The sequence below is a fragment of the Danio rerio genome, chromosome 15, assembly GCF_049306965.1.
Source record: "Danio rerio strain Tuebingen ecotype United States chromosome 15, GRCz12tu, whole genome shotgun sequence".
In the NCBI taxonomy this organism is placed as follows: Eukaryota; Metazoa; Chordata; class Actinopteri; order Cypriniformes; family Danionidae; genus Danio; species Danio rerio.
In genome coordinates, this window is record NC_133190.1 from 24,629,047 (window position 1) to 24,642,079 (window position 13,033).

Sequence of the window (13,033 nt, forward strand, 5' to 3'; positions counted from 1 at the left end):
TAGAACACATGAAAATGACATACAGTATGAGGACCTTGTGGCCACTTTCTCTGTTTCAGCAGCAGATCAGTGAAGCTGACAGCTATGTTAAGTGGAGAGTCGCCGTGTGTATCCACTGTTTGTTTAATCTCTGCTGATAAAGGCAGACGGCACACGGCCAGTGGAACTTTCTGTAGTGTGCAATCAACTGAAGGACAGAGAGAGCTGTAACACTGATAGCAGCTCATGATCAGCTTCTTCCTCCATCTGCACACAGTCTGTTCCCCCCTGAGGAATAGAGTTCAGCTCGGCATCCACTGTCAGATTACTGAGGCCTGGCACATTTAATACCACTCAGAAATGCATTGCATGTTTAATTAGCAACTTTATCTATGTTTGTTGTACAGACTCGTTAACAACAATCTTATAGCATGGATCCAAGCAAGATATTTGTTTATAAATGCTGATTTATATAAACAATAAAAAAATTACATGTTCAAAATTTCTTAAGGTAAGAAATTATTTTAATTCAATAGGATGCATACCTTTATAATAATAATCATCATCACTGGAGGAATGATGGCGTCTCTGCCATGACATGAATGAAAAGCTTTTAAAATATATATATATTAAAATGAAAATCCACTCATTTTTAAATTGTAACAATATTTCCGAATATTACTGTTTTTACAGTATTTTTGACTAAAAACTAGCCCAGTAGAATGCTATAGTAATAACAACGCTATATCACGACAATTTGTAACTTTCTGATTTAGTGGCTTAAGCTGCTGTCACACTGAGCATGCGAAATTCTGTAGTACGGCACTGTGAAATGGGGCGGCAGAGTTAAACAAGATGATTAGACACTTAAAAAAAGCGAGCAATTGGTCAATATAATACATTTCTGTCCAGAGAGGTAATATTTCGATCCTTGATTGGTCTCTTGCAGTCAAGTGATGCAATTTTATAGGTCAGAGTTCACCAAGCTGGAACTTTGCAATGCAGTGAACTGCAAAACTTGTCGCACAAAGAAAGGAAGTCTATGAGAAAAAAAGTCCAGTGTGATCGCTGCTTAATTCTTATCAATTGGTTTGATCTTATTCATACAATTTAGTACTATTTGCTTATCCTGCAATGACAGTTGGGTTTAGGGGTAGGGTTTGGTGCCATACCTCTTTTTAAAAAATCAAACATTTTCATAACAAGTGAACTAGCCACTAAACTGACAATACGTAAAATAGTTATGTTTCCTTGTGAGATCAGGCTGAAAAATAAAAATAGATTCTTTAAATTAATCTCCTTCATGTGAGTTTTTTTTTTCATCTGACATTTTGTTTTGTTTCTCTGCCACATTGCTCTGCTTTATATGTGTGATGTATTTGGCCCATGAACATTCCCTGCATGTTATCAAACTGTAATAAGACAATTCAATCTTATCTTAATGTTAAAACAGCTGTCATAACAATATTTATAAATATGTGGACCTTTTAGGATTCGCAGAAGCTATGGAAAATAAAACTATAATACAGGAAATACGTTAGGAACATTGTTATTGTTTACATCCCTCAAAATGGTCTATAACCGCACATTAAACATCTTCTCACTGGCTGTAAATGACAAACCAAATCCACTGTTGCTGGAACTGTAACTTGTTAGATCAGGGCACAGTATTAGACTGTAATGTTAGATTATTCAACCATTTGCAAACATGATCCCTCACGCAGTCAGACGCTTGTCCTCATCTTTGTCCATGTGTTTGCTCTGCTTCTTCTTGCTGCTGGACTGTCCTGTTGCAAGCATGTTTTTCTCTGGTGCTCCTCCTACATCTGGTTTGCATTTGCTGAGTGTCTGGATGTCTTCATCAGGACCCGATCGCTGACCTGAGCTCAGTTTAGAAAGCCTGTCTCTCATCTCCTTCAGTCTCTGATCCACCGGACACTTCTTCAGCACCAGCAGCATCTGTTCATCCTACAAACAGACAGCGTGACAAACACATGTTATGTCTGAATGCATTTACAGGGTTCCCACTCTTTTTCACTGATCATTTTCCTACTCATTTTAAATGTCACAATGGGAACAAAAGACAAGGACCACAGATTTAAAGCCTTAAAGGGATAGTTCACCATAAAATATGCCACAGCCATATAACCTTGCAGCCTAAGACTGGATACTCACTGAAGTTAAACTAAGCCTAGTCAGTATATGGACGGGAGACCACATGATGGGAGACCAAAGTAGGTTGCTGTTGGAAGTGGTGTTAGTGAGGCCAGCAGGGGGCACTCAACCTGCAGTCTGTGTAAGTCCTAATGCCCCAGTAGAGTGAAGGGGACAATATACTGTCAGTGAGCACAGTCTTTCAGATGAGACATTAAATCATGGTCCTGACTCTTTGTGGTCATTAAAACTCCCATGGCCCTTCTCATAAAGAGCAGGGGTGTAACCCCAGTGTCCTGGCTAAATTTTCACCATTGGCCCTCACTGATCATGACCTCCAAATTACCTCCACCCACTGAATTTTCTTTATCACTGTCTCTCCACTCCATCTAATTCTGGTGTGTTGTGAACACACTAGCACCGTTGTCCTGTGGCTGCCATCGCATCATACAAGTGGATGCTGCCCACTGGTGGTGATGTGGAGAGGACACCCCCCCAACCCCCCCCTCACCCCTCATGATTGTAAAACACTTTGGGTGTATGACCATACACGATACTGTACATGGAAGAGTCAGACTGTCTGTTACCTGTAGCGGACTGTCAGACTTTGCCTTGTTGTTCTCTGGTGGGTTGTGTGTGTGTGCTGGTCTGCTAAGATCAGACGAGAGCTGCTGGTAAACTTCATCAAGTCTGTTGATTTCTCTTTCCACACATAGCACCTGAAGCACAGGTATAAAGAAAAAAGATGTGTATCTCTGTAAGCATTTATTTCTTAAAATAAATCAATCATAAGATGTGAAGGTGCATTCACTCACTGGGACTTCAGTTTTTAGGCCAGATTGCCCTTGTCCTGAAACAACAATGTAGAAAGCAGAAATAAACACTGCACCAATGCTCAAATATTGGCTTGGCAAAAAGGAATTATGTGTCTAAACCATAAAGCTTAGATAAACTGAATGACAATGCTTTTTATTTCACACCGCTCATATACAGTAGTTTACCCAAGATTAACGCTCATAAAAGCTATGTGTATATATATATATATATATATATATATATATATATATATATATATATATATATATATATATATATATATATATATATATATATATATATATATATATATAATTTTATATGTAAAATTATGCATCAGTCACATAAAATAACTGCTGCAGTATATGTTTGTTAAAAAATTATAAAGCAAGTCATCATCTCTCACCATCTGCATGTCTGTCTTTCAGAGTGGGTTTTAGTTCCTGGAGGAGCTGTTCCAACTTGAAGTATTTATAGACTTGAAGTCTAAAAATCAATGGGGGAAGTAAGTTAATGTGCTCTTTATATTAATATGTGCTTAAAGGTAAAGTAACCCAAACTATTGCAACCCTTAGTCATCCTGGTGTTGTTCTTATACTATATTACCTTGTTTCTTTTTTGGACCACATATATTTTGATGATTTGTTTCTTGATTTCTTCATTGTGTTTAAATCACCTAATATCACAGATTGCTTTCTGCATTTTTTTTTTTATCCCTAGCTTTAATAAATACTTTTACAGCTCAGGCTTTTTGCTTAGCACCAAATGAGAAATTTGTTTAAAAAAAATATATATATAAAAAAATATATATATACACTTTCTTATATATGCACTCCCTATAAGAAATATATTTCCATACATTTTTTGCTTTTGTGGTCCAAAAGGGCATACAACATTGGAACAGCACCAGGATGAGCAAACAATTAGATAAATAAAAGAATTAACAAAAATTCACAATTTAAATGTTAAATACAAAGACTGGTCACTAACCTCTCTGCCAGCAGGTTTGGTGCAAAATGGGTTTCGATTGGTATTTTTACACTAAAGAAGTCCTCTACCAAAGTTCCAAAGGCCTGTGGAATGCTTTCCTCACCCACCTATAGTAAAATAAGGTCTGTTATATACTGACTTCATATATATTTCAAGCTTATATGAATTAAATATATGCCCTACCTTTCCTTTCCTCTGGTCCTCGGTGAAAGAGTAATGATACAACTGCATGCTTAATGCGGATATGGCAGAGTGAAAGGCCTTCATGAAGTCAAGAGATTTTGAGCCTGTGATATATTATATAGAGAAGAACAATATTTATGGCTGAATTGCTTTGCTGTCCCTCGACCTTTTAATACATTGTAGATGTTACTAAAAGTTACTTATAGCTTTAAAAAAAATTCATAAGCATCATAAACTTTTATGATTTTATTACATTTTTTATTTATTGTTATACTACTTTTCAAATGTTTATGATCAACAAGTTGTTTCAATAATGGTAATAATATAATATTAATAATTCCACATTCAAATGAATGCATTTTATTAAAATGTGAAGCAAGGACATTATAATGTAAAACATAATGTATAACATATAATATACACAGTATACTTAAACAGAAAACATTTATTTTTAAATGGCAAAAATATTTAAAAATATTGCACTTTTTATTGTATTTGTGATCAAACAAACACAGTTTTGGTGAACATGAACCATGTATTATATGTATTATGTATTACATGTATTTTATATATTTATTTTTTTTCATAAAAATCTCTCCTACCTGAGCTTATATAGGCCATAGAGTGCAAGAGAATGGAGATGAACTGGCCAGCATTTTGAAGCTTCTTCTCTAGGATGTACAGGATTTGATTGGCTGTGTCGTAGTAGAAGTCTTTATGGCAGTAGGCCAGCAGGTTGTCGCAGTGAGAGACTGGCACAGCTCTGGCCAACAGCAGCATGACAGGAGGGAAGGCACAAGCTCTGTTTAGCAAGCGCACAACATGGCAGCCAAACAGGAAGACAGTAAAATGCTGAGGAGAGAGACTGTCAAGAGCAACCGGGATCAGGTGTGACGCCTCACTCTCCTCTGAGCTGATAATCACTGAAGGAGAAGAAGGAAAGCAGATGTAGACTGTTACAAAAACTCTAAACCAGTAGAGGCTTTTATATCTCACATAAAACAGACAATTACAAGAATACCGTTTATATGAATTATATATTTTTAAATGTATTATTTACAATTTTATTTTGATTATAAGTAAGGAATAAATTACATCCAGTCGGTTATTATCACAGAATGGCATCCGACAAGTTTATCAGCTCGGCAGTTGTATAAGACTGAAGGAATTTATTCTGCGAAAACAACTGCCTGAATGTACTTTATCCTGCATGGTTTACATTACATGGCTACTTGCCACAAAACATAAAAATTAGACACAAAACATTGTATGAGCAGTAATAGATATTAAATGTTTAATTAAACCAAAGCTGGCAGAGACTAAAAATGGCTGAATGGAGCATACACTAATCTATATACATTATTCATTCACAAAATGATGCCAAACAGTCAAAAACAGAAGCGGGACAAACAAGCATATAACTATGGATGTGAGCATATTCAGTGACTGTCATTCAAAGTATCCTGATGAACCTGTGTTATTAGTTTCAGCTGTTGTTTTCTAGGAATAACATACCTTGGAATGTTGGGACTGACTAATCAGAATCAAGTATTCCAGACAGCTGTCTAATAAGCATAATTAATTTACATTTTGTCAAAACATCCATACCAATAACAATGTTTAAGCAAGACACTGCAAGTGAACGGTTAAAATATTAGACTAAAGTTGACCATACATTCATAGTTGATTGATTGCATTAAGAACTGCATACATCTTTTTTACAAGTCCTCTAACAGTGTTTTCATTTGTAAATGAGCCTTGATCTAATTAAATAATGCTTTAATTTGCACACTTTTATTGTACACAACCTGGACATTGGAGCAAGTATTGTTATAACGCTTGTTATTAAAACACTTTTTATTTTCTTTTTTGACAGTTTCTTTGCAGAGAGGACTATGTAAATCTCTTTTTATCACCCCATTAATGTGGAAAAGTATTGAAAAGCCAGAAAATAATACATTAAAATTTTTTATTTATTAAATAAAAGAAACAAAAAGTCAAATGTATATAATCTGACATATAATGTATCCCTCAGTAAAAACTTTGAGAATACAAATGTGAATATTGCTGTGGAGTTTGGACTATGTAAAATTTACTAGGCTGGGGATTTATGGGTCAGTGCAGAAGAAACAAAACTTTTAAAAAGACCTTCAAAAATATGTATTTTCCTTGAAATCTACTGACAAATTGATAAAGGATACAACTAAAACACTAAAAAGTGCATTTTAGATATTTATTTCCCCCTTAGACTAAAAAAAAAAAATCTATGAAAAGCCCAAAAGCACAAAATTCATGCACATTGACAGTTGCCTGACTTTTGCTTGCAGTGTTTCACCTTCAGCCCACTAAGCAATATTAAACATTAAATCCAAATGTACAAAAGTGTACCTACCATCCTCTGTTTCAGACGTTTGACTAAGAGTCTGGAGACATTCCTTTATTTCCTGCAGTGTTTTGGAGAGAGGCGTCAGAGACACGATCTTGGCCAGTTCCTCTTCACTCACGCAGGGGATTGTGCTCTGCTGTTGATCTGACAGACGAGAGCATGTTCTGTTAGCACAGCAGAAGGTCCAACACTGCAGACTGGGTTTAATAAACTCAAACCTGGATCTGAAGAAGCTGCCTCTGTATCAGCACCCACTTTAAACTCTGTCATGTCTGCGGGGGAAAACTAGAAAATAAAGAAAAAAAGAATGCTTCATGTAATAATTCAGGTGGATCTGAAAAATCATTATTGATATGCTCTTGTGTCGATATAGAGCTACTGTTTATGACTTTTTTTTTTCTTTACGTCTGTGGACATAAAAGCTTTCGACTGGCGCGTCCAGATTAGATTCAGTGTGCGATTTGTAAATGAATCATCTTCATTATGTGAACTGGATTAACTTATTCATTAAAAAATAAATTCAAGGATTGCTTTAATTTTAATTATGTACTTTATTATTTTTTATAGTGTAACTTTTTTATATATTTAAAGATTTATTTTTAGTTTGGGTTTTTACATTTGTTTAGATTTCAGAAATCAGAAAATGTGTTTATTTATTGCAAATTCAGTCATTTTTTATACTGCTGACTAAATTTGTTTACTTAGATATCAAGGCAACATTTTTATTTGTGCTCAGTTATATTATTCATTGTTTTTCCTTTAGCTTAGCCCTATATTTATCAGGGGTCACCACAGTGGAATGAACCACTAACTATTCCAGCATTTTATGCAGTGGTGTGCCCTTCCAGTCACAACCCAGTACTGGAAAACACCCTTTCACCTTTACACACATACTCATACACTTCAGCCAATTTTGATTATCCAATTCACACATGTCTTTGAACTGTGAGAGTAACCGGAAAACCTTGAGGGTAACCGGAAAACCTAGAGGGAACCCGCATGAACACGAGAAGAGCATGCAAAGTCCCCACAGAAATGCCCACTGATCCAGCCAGGACTCAAACCAGCGTCTTTATTGCAGTGAGGCAAAAGTTCTAACCACTACTGTGCCACAGTTATATTATTTATATTGTTATTATTATTGTTATTATTATTATTATTATAGTTTTCATCTACTTGTTTTGTTTTATTTCAGCTTCCTGTATATATAACAGTTTAAGGCAGGGGTGTCCAGACTCGGTTCTGGAGGGCCGGTGTCCTGCTGAGTTTAGCTCCAACTTGCTTCAACACACCTGCCAGGAAGTGTGTCTAGTATATCTACTAAGAGCTTGATTAGATGGCTCAGGTGTGTTTGATTAGGGTTGGAGCAATGGCCCTCCAGGACGGAGTTTGGACACTCCTGGTTTAAGCTATAAAGATACAGAAAGTACTGTAGCTTTTGGCACTCTCACGTATTTTATGGTATAATAATAAAAAAAAACATCTGTCCTGCGGCAGAACAATATTTTGGTTCTGTTTAAATAAAACATTCATACTAGTTTTTAAATTATTTATATAACAGTAGTTGTCTGATGCACAACTGTAGATGTCAGCTCTCAACCTCCCCATCCAAAACAGGCTCTAGTTAACCAGTTTAAATTAAAAGAGCTGCAGGTTGACAACAGTATTTTGAGCTGAAGAGTATAAAGCAGCGCTCACACTGCACTTTTCACCACATAGACGTCCATAAATACACATGCCACTGCAGCAGACCGGAAATGCAAGCTCGAGCGACAAGTTTCGCATTTCATAGGTGCATCCAAACTCTGTCCTGGAGGGCCGGTGTACTGCATAGTTTAGCTCCAACTTCCTTCAACACACCTGCCTGGAAGTTTTTTGTATACCTAGTAAGATCTTGATTAGTTTATTCAGGTGTGTATTAATGGGGTTGGAACTACAATATCCAGGGCACCGGTTCCCCAGGACCGAGTTTGGGCACCCCTGATATACATGGTCCATCCTTGAAAATAAAATGAGCAATAAGAAGCCATTTCTAGGTTTTGTATCTATTCAAACCACTAAAAAAGCCATGTCAATGTTGATTTGGGTTTTATTACAGAAACTTTATTGTTAGTAGACTGTGTCCTCGTTAATGTTTCTTTGTTTTTAAAAACAGTGTTGTAAAATGCTTAAGTGTGGTCCATGATGAGTACTTTTTGCACCATGGTTAGAAAATTTACCGTTTTTATAATTAAATATATAATTAGAAAAATTTTTAAAGGATCATTTGTGAAGCAAGAACGGCATTTCCTCACAAGGTTAAACAAATATTGATTTTATTTTCATTATCTCACTAAAATCACAAAATAACTCTAGTTAATCACAAGCCCATTTCAATCTCTATTTAACTAACCTGATTGTATACAGTATGCAGTTCGCTCTCTCGAGTGTCTCTGTGACTGTGTGTAGCTATGCTGTCCTGTTGTTGCCAGATCTCTCCATTCATCCTGCACAAAACGCCATCCAGCGACCTCAACACAGCCTCCATCAGCCCCATCCACGGCTCCGCTAAAAATACATACAGTACTGTACATTCACTGACATCAGACTGTTGAGGACGAAGACACATCAAAATTAAAGCAAACCCCTGACTCACCATGAGCAGTTTCTCTTTTCACCTGCAAGTCATTGTCCAGTATTTTTTTCAGCTGGTTCAGTTTTGAGGGTTCCATATTGTCTAGTGTGTCCTGAAAATTTAAAACCCACAATTTTATTACAGTTATCAAGACTGAATGTGTTATCATTTTCCATTTAAATGCAATGCTTCTCTTTTTATATTTGACCTATCTTACCTTCAGAGTATCAATTTGCTGGCACATGTTTTTATAAAATTCCTGTGTATCTTTGCGGTGTTTTGCCATCTGGGATGCCAGATGCAAATTTTGATCCTCTAACTTGTCATACAAAGTTTTCACATTGAACTCCTCCAACTCCATAAGCGTAGCTCTAAAACCTTCACATGTTGGTTTAGTGTGTTATTTGACAGAATTCACCAGTCTGTATGTTTTGTTATGTGTTATTAATGTTGTGTATATCGGTTACCTCCTTTGCAAACAGCAGGTTCCTCTGATTCTGCTCCCTCTCCCACTCCTCTCAGACCGAGCGACTCAGAGCTGTCCACACTACAACACAACACCAGCACACTCAAAACGGCACACAGTATTGATCACTGTAACAAGTAAACTCAGACACTGCAACATTATGTGGTATAAAAATGAACATTCCATTTTAGATTAACTTTAAGTTGCCATTATATGAAAGAAAAGGTATCGTAAACATAATTAAAAAGAATTGCATTAATAAATATCAAATATTGACCACTATATTGTAGATGTTGGCTATGAGTTGATATTTAAGATATTCAAAGTCTATATTAGATATTCATTCATTCATTTTCTTTTTGGCTTAGTCCCTTTAATAATCAAGGGTGGCTACAGCAGAATAAACGGCCAACTGCCCTTGGTGCCCTTCTAGCCACAACCCAACACTGGGAAACACCCATACACTCCTGCATTCACACACATACACTACAGCCAATTTAGCCTATTCAATTCACCTATACCGAATGTCTTTGGACTTGTGGGGGAAACCGGGGCTCTGACTATGCTTTGGATTACCTACATGCTCCTGTCCCTGTTTCCAATTCTTAATAAACTGCATTTGGACCCTCAACCCCGCTGTCCTAGACTCATTACAGATGTGATGACTAAGTTATCTCTCAAATGATATTTTGATTCAAATATAGACCCAAGAGTATAACATTTTACTGTCAGCCAATTTCCAAAAAATGAAATATAGGTGCCTCTTTTTTATTCTTGCATGTTCTAGAAAATGCCTGTAACGGACACCAAGCAACCCGAGTGGTAAGTAGCTGACGTACCCATCAGTATTATAAATATATTCAATAGGAACACTGGGTTCACCCAAGCTCCGCCACTTAGGCTTCGGCCTCCCTTGAGCGATGAGGTGGGACCGATTAGGCCTCAAGACAAGAGCAGAGGCCGTCAACACTATTATCAACAACACCAGCAGGGACAATATCCCTATGGAGAAACACCAAGCACAGTATATCAATATTTCAGTTAGAAAAAAATGCCACTGTTTGTTTGTTTACTGGCTTACCTATGATGAGCCCCCAGTCTGGAAGCAGGTTTAATTTGTGTTGTTTGACAATGCCATGTCGCACAAGTTGTGCAGGGGTCGTGGGCTGAAATGCAGCTGTGGTGGGGTTGCACTCTGAGCCCTGCTCCCTTACAACCACTATCAGACTCCAGTCAGGCACTGCATTATCCAGGAACACATATTTTCCTGGCTCCATGAACACATGGGCAAATCTAGATAGATAAATCACATAATGAGAGCTACATTATATAAACTATTACCTAGAGTTAAAGTCTGCTTCAGCTCCACTGATAAAGGGTGTCCCTCAGGGTGTCTTTGGTTCTTAGACCACTATTCATCATTTATATCTATCCACTTGGTGTTTTTTTGTTTGTTTTGTTAAAGGAACACTCCACCTTTTTTATTTATTTTTAATAAGGCTCAACGTTCACAAGTCTCCTAGAGTTAACCACATATTTGAACCATATTTGAATACTTTCAAAAATGCACTATACAAATAAAGCAATGTCTTTAACTTATTTTGTTGTACCTGCTAGAATTTAGCTGTGTATGTGTGACGAGATGCTGCAGACGTCTGAAGGCCCCAAAATCCCAGCCAGGGTTACTGCTGAACAGGTGGTCCTTCTGATAGACTGGGAAGTGACTGTGGTGGCGATCTGAATAAAAAAAAATATTAAAAAACTGCATATCACTACAATAGTTTATTTTACTGACCCTACAATTTAATGTAATTATTCAAATAACAGAAATATTTTTTATGCACAGATCATTATGAATTAATATATGACTCACAAAGAGCTAAACCTTTCATTCAAGATACTGAATCAGCTGTAAATAGTCACACTCATTAATATAATCTTTAATATTAAAATAATAAAAGCTTTTGGATTAATGTATTATCTATATTAGTGCTGTATTTGACAAAGTCATACCAGTATGGTTAATGGTGAGCTGAAAGATGAGCATGTCATTTGGAGACAGACATGCTATGGGATTTGGAATTCGTGGAAGAGGCATAGAAACCTCATTCTGATCAGCATGTCTTTTCCTCCTGAAATCTTTCTCCAGAACTTCAACTGGTTCTACATGGACATACATTAAGCATTAAAAATACTGTATGAATTCTAGACCATCCTGATAACTATAAAACTGGTTTCATGAAAACCAGTCCTTATTAAAGTGTTTAATGCTTTTTTTTATGTTTACATGGAAAAGTTTAAAAATCAGTTCAATTTTCTAATGATATACAGTACATTGAAGCACCAGCTCTTTTCTTATAGTCTCTGAAATGGTTTGCTTTCATAGCACAGAATTCATTGAAAACATGAACCAAACTCTTTGGCCTCAGTAACAACTTCAGTGTTTGACAGTCAATAAATGCTGGCATTTTGGAAGTCTATTACAAACCTTTCACAGGAAGTAAGACTAAATTTAGTGACTAACTTCAGGCAGTCCAAAATCCTTTTGGGCTGTTTGCCTTTTGAAAGATTTTAAACATTGAAACTTTACCTTTCAAAAATCTACATTACGAATTACATGTGAATATAGGACACTTGTTTGTGGTTTTAGCCCTGTACTTAGCGAGGCTTGTGGAAAATGCTTGAGTGAAATAAAAAAAAAAGTAGTTCACCTCTCAGTAAAGAGTCAATAAGTATAGGGTCTTTTAGAATCCAACCAAACACTCCCTCAGGAGCAAACTGGGCAAAATGGATCCTTCCTATGTTCTTGATGTGAACATCAGGTCCTAGTACATTTATCATATTCTAAATGAAAAATGAAACAAAGTTAAATTTACAATGAGTTCCCATGACTGATACATAACAGTACAGAGTTTCTCTATCAAGTCCTGAACTCACTCTGCTCCAGGTTTTGCTTTCATCTGTGGTTTTAATTCTCAATGTCAGCTGTCCGTTTGTATCCAGTCTGACTGAGAGCTCCGGCAGTGCAGACACACATGAAGAATTACACAGCTCCTCCACTGAAACATATCTCTCGCACTGACAACTGCACAAAAAACACATCACTCTAAACAAAAATCATCACAATAATGTAAAAAAGTATGGTTCACAGTTATTGTTTACTTTATAACAGTATAAAATTCATGAAACACTGAAACATTTTTTAAGATGTCAATAGATCTGTGTCAACCAGTGTGCAATTATCTGGCTTTATAAGATCAATTGAACTCCTTTTTACGCAAATCCTTCTACTTTATATTAGGTGATCTTAACTACTATGTACTTGTATCAAACAATAAATACAATGTACTCACTGTGTTCATAATGTATTGCAAAACACTTCTGGTGCTCTTGAGGTAGGACAAATGTACGTTTAGAGACTGATTTGGTGGTATGAGAAGCTTTA

General features: G+C 36.3%; 1 protein-coding gene across 4 annotated transcripts in view; it reads right to left on the bottom strand.

Moving 5' to 3' along the window:
• Nucleotides 1-1,514: 1,514 nt before the first annotated feature.
• Nucleotides 1,515-13,033, bottom strand: part of si:ch211-286b4.4 — a 97,395-nt gene continuing 85,876 nt past the window's right edge. For all 4 annotated transcript variants that reach the window (XM_073923669.1, XM_073923667.1, XM_073923668.1 and 1 more), the window contains 19 exons: nt 12,526-12,673; nt 12,300-12,432; nt 11,602-11,751; nt 11,199-11,325; nt 10,670-10,881; nt 10,428-10,590; nt 9,590-9,669; nt 9,340-9,500; nt 9,144-9,234; nt 8,901-9,055; nt 6,727-6,793; nt 6,515-6,652; nt 4,725-5,045; nt 4,123-4,226; nt 3,940-4,046; nt 3,356-3,435; nt 2,949-2,983; nt 2,721-2,852; nt 1,515-1,947 (listed from right to left, as the gene is read on the bottom strand). In XM_073923669.1, the coding sequence (XP_073779770.1) occupies nt 1,696-1,947; nt 2,721-2,852; nt 2,949-2,983; nt 3,356-3,435; nt 3,940-4,046; nt 4,123-4,226; nt 4,725-5,045; nt 6,515-6,652; nt 6,727-6,793; nt 8,901-9,055; nt 9,144-9,234; nt 9,340-9,500; nt 9,590-9,669; nt 10,428-10,590; nt 10,670-10,881; nt 11,199-11,325; nt 11,602-11,751; nt 12,300-12,432; nt 12,526-12,673 (2,656 nt within the window). In that variant the 3' untranslated portion in view covers nt 1,515-1,695. The remainder of the gene's footprint in view (nt 1,948-2,720; nt 2,853-2,948; nt 2,984-3,355; nt 3,436-3,939; nt 4,047-4,122; nt 4,227-4,724; nt 5,046-6,514; nt 6,653-6,726; nt 6,794-8,900; nt 9,056-9,143; nt 9,235-9,339; nt 9,501-9,589; nt 9,670-10,427; nt 10,591-10,669; nt 10,882-11,198; nt 11,326-11,601; nt 11,752-12,299; nt 12,433-12,525; nt 12,674-13,033) is intronic.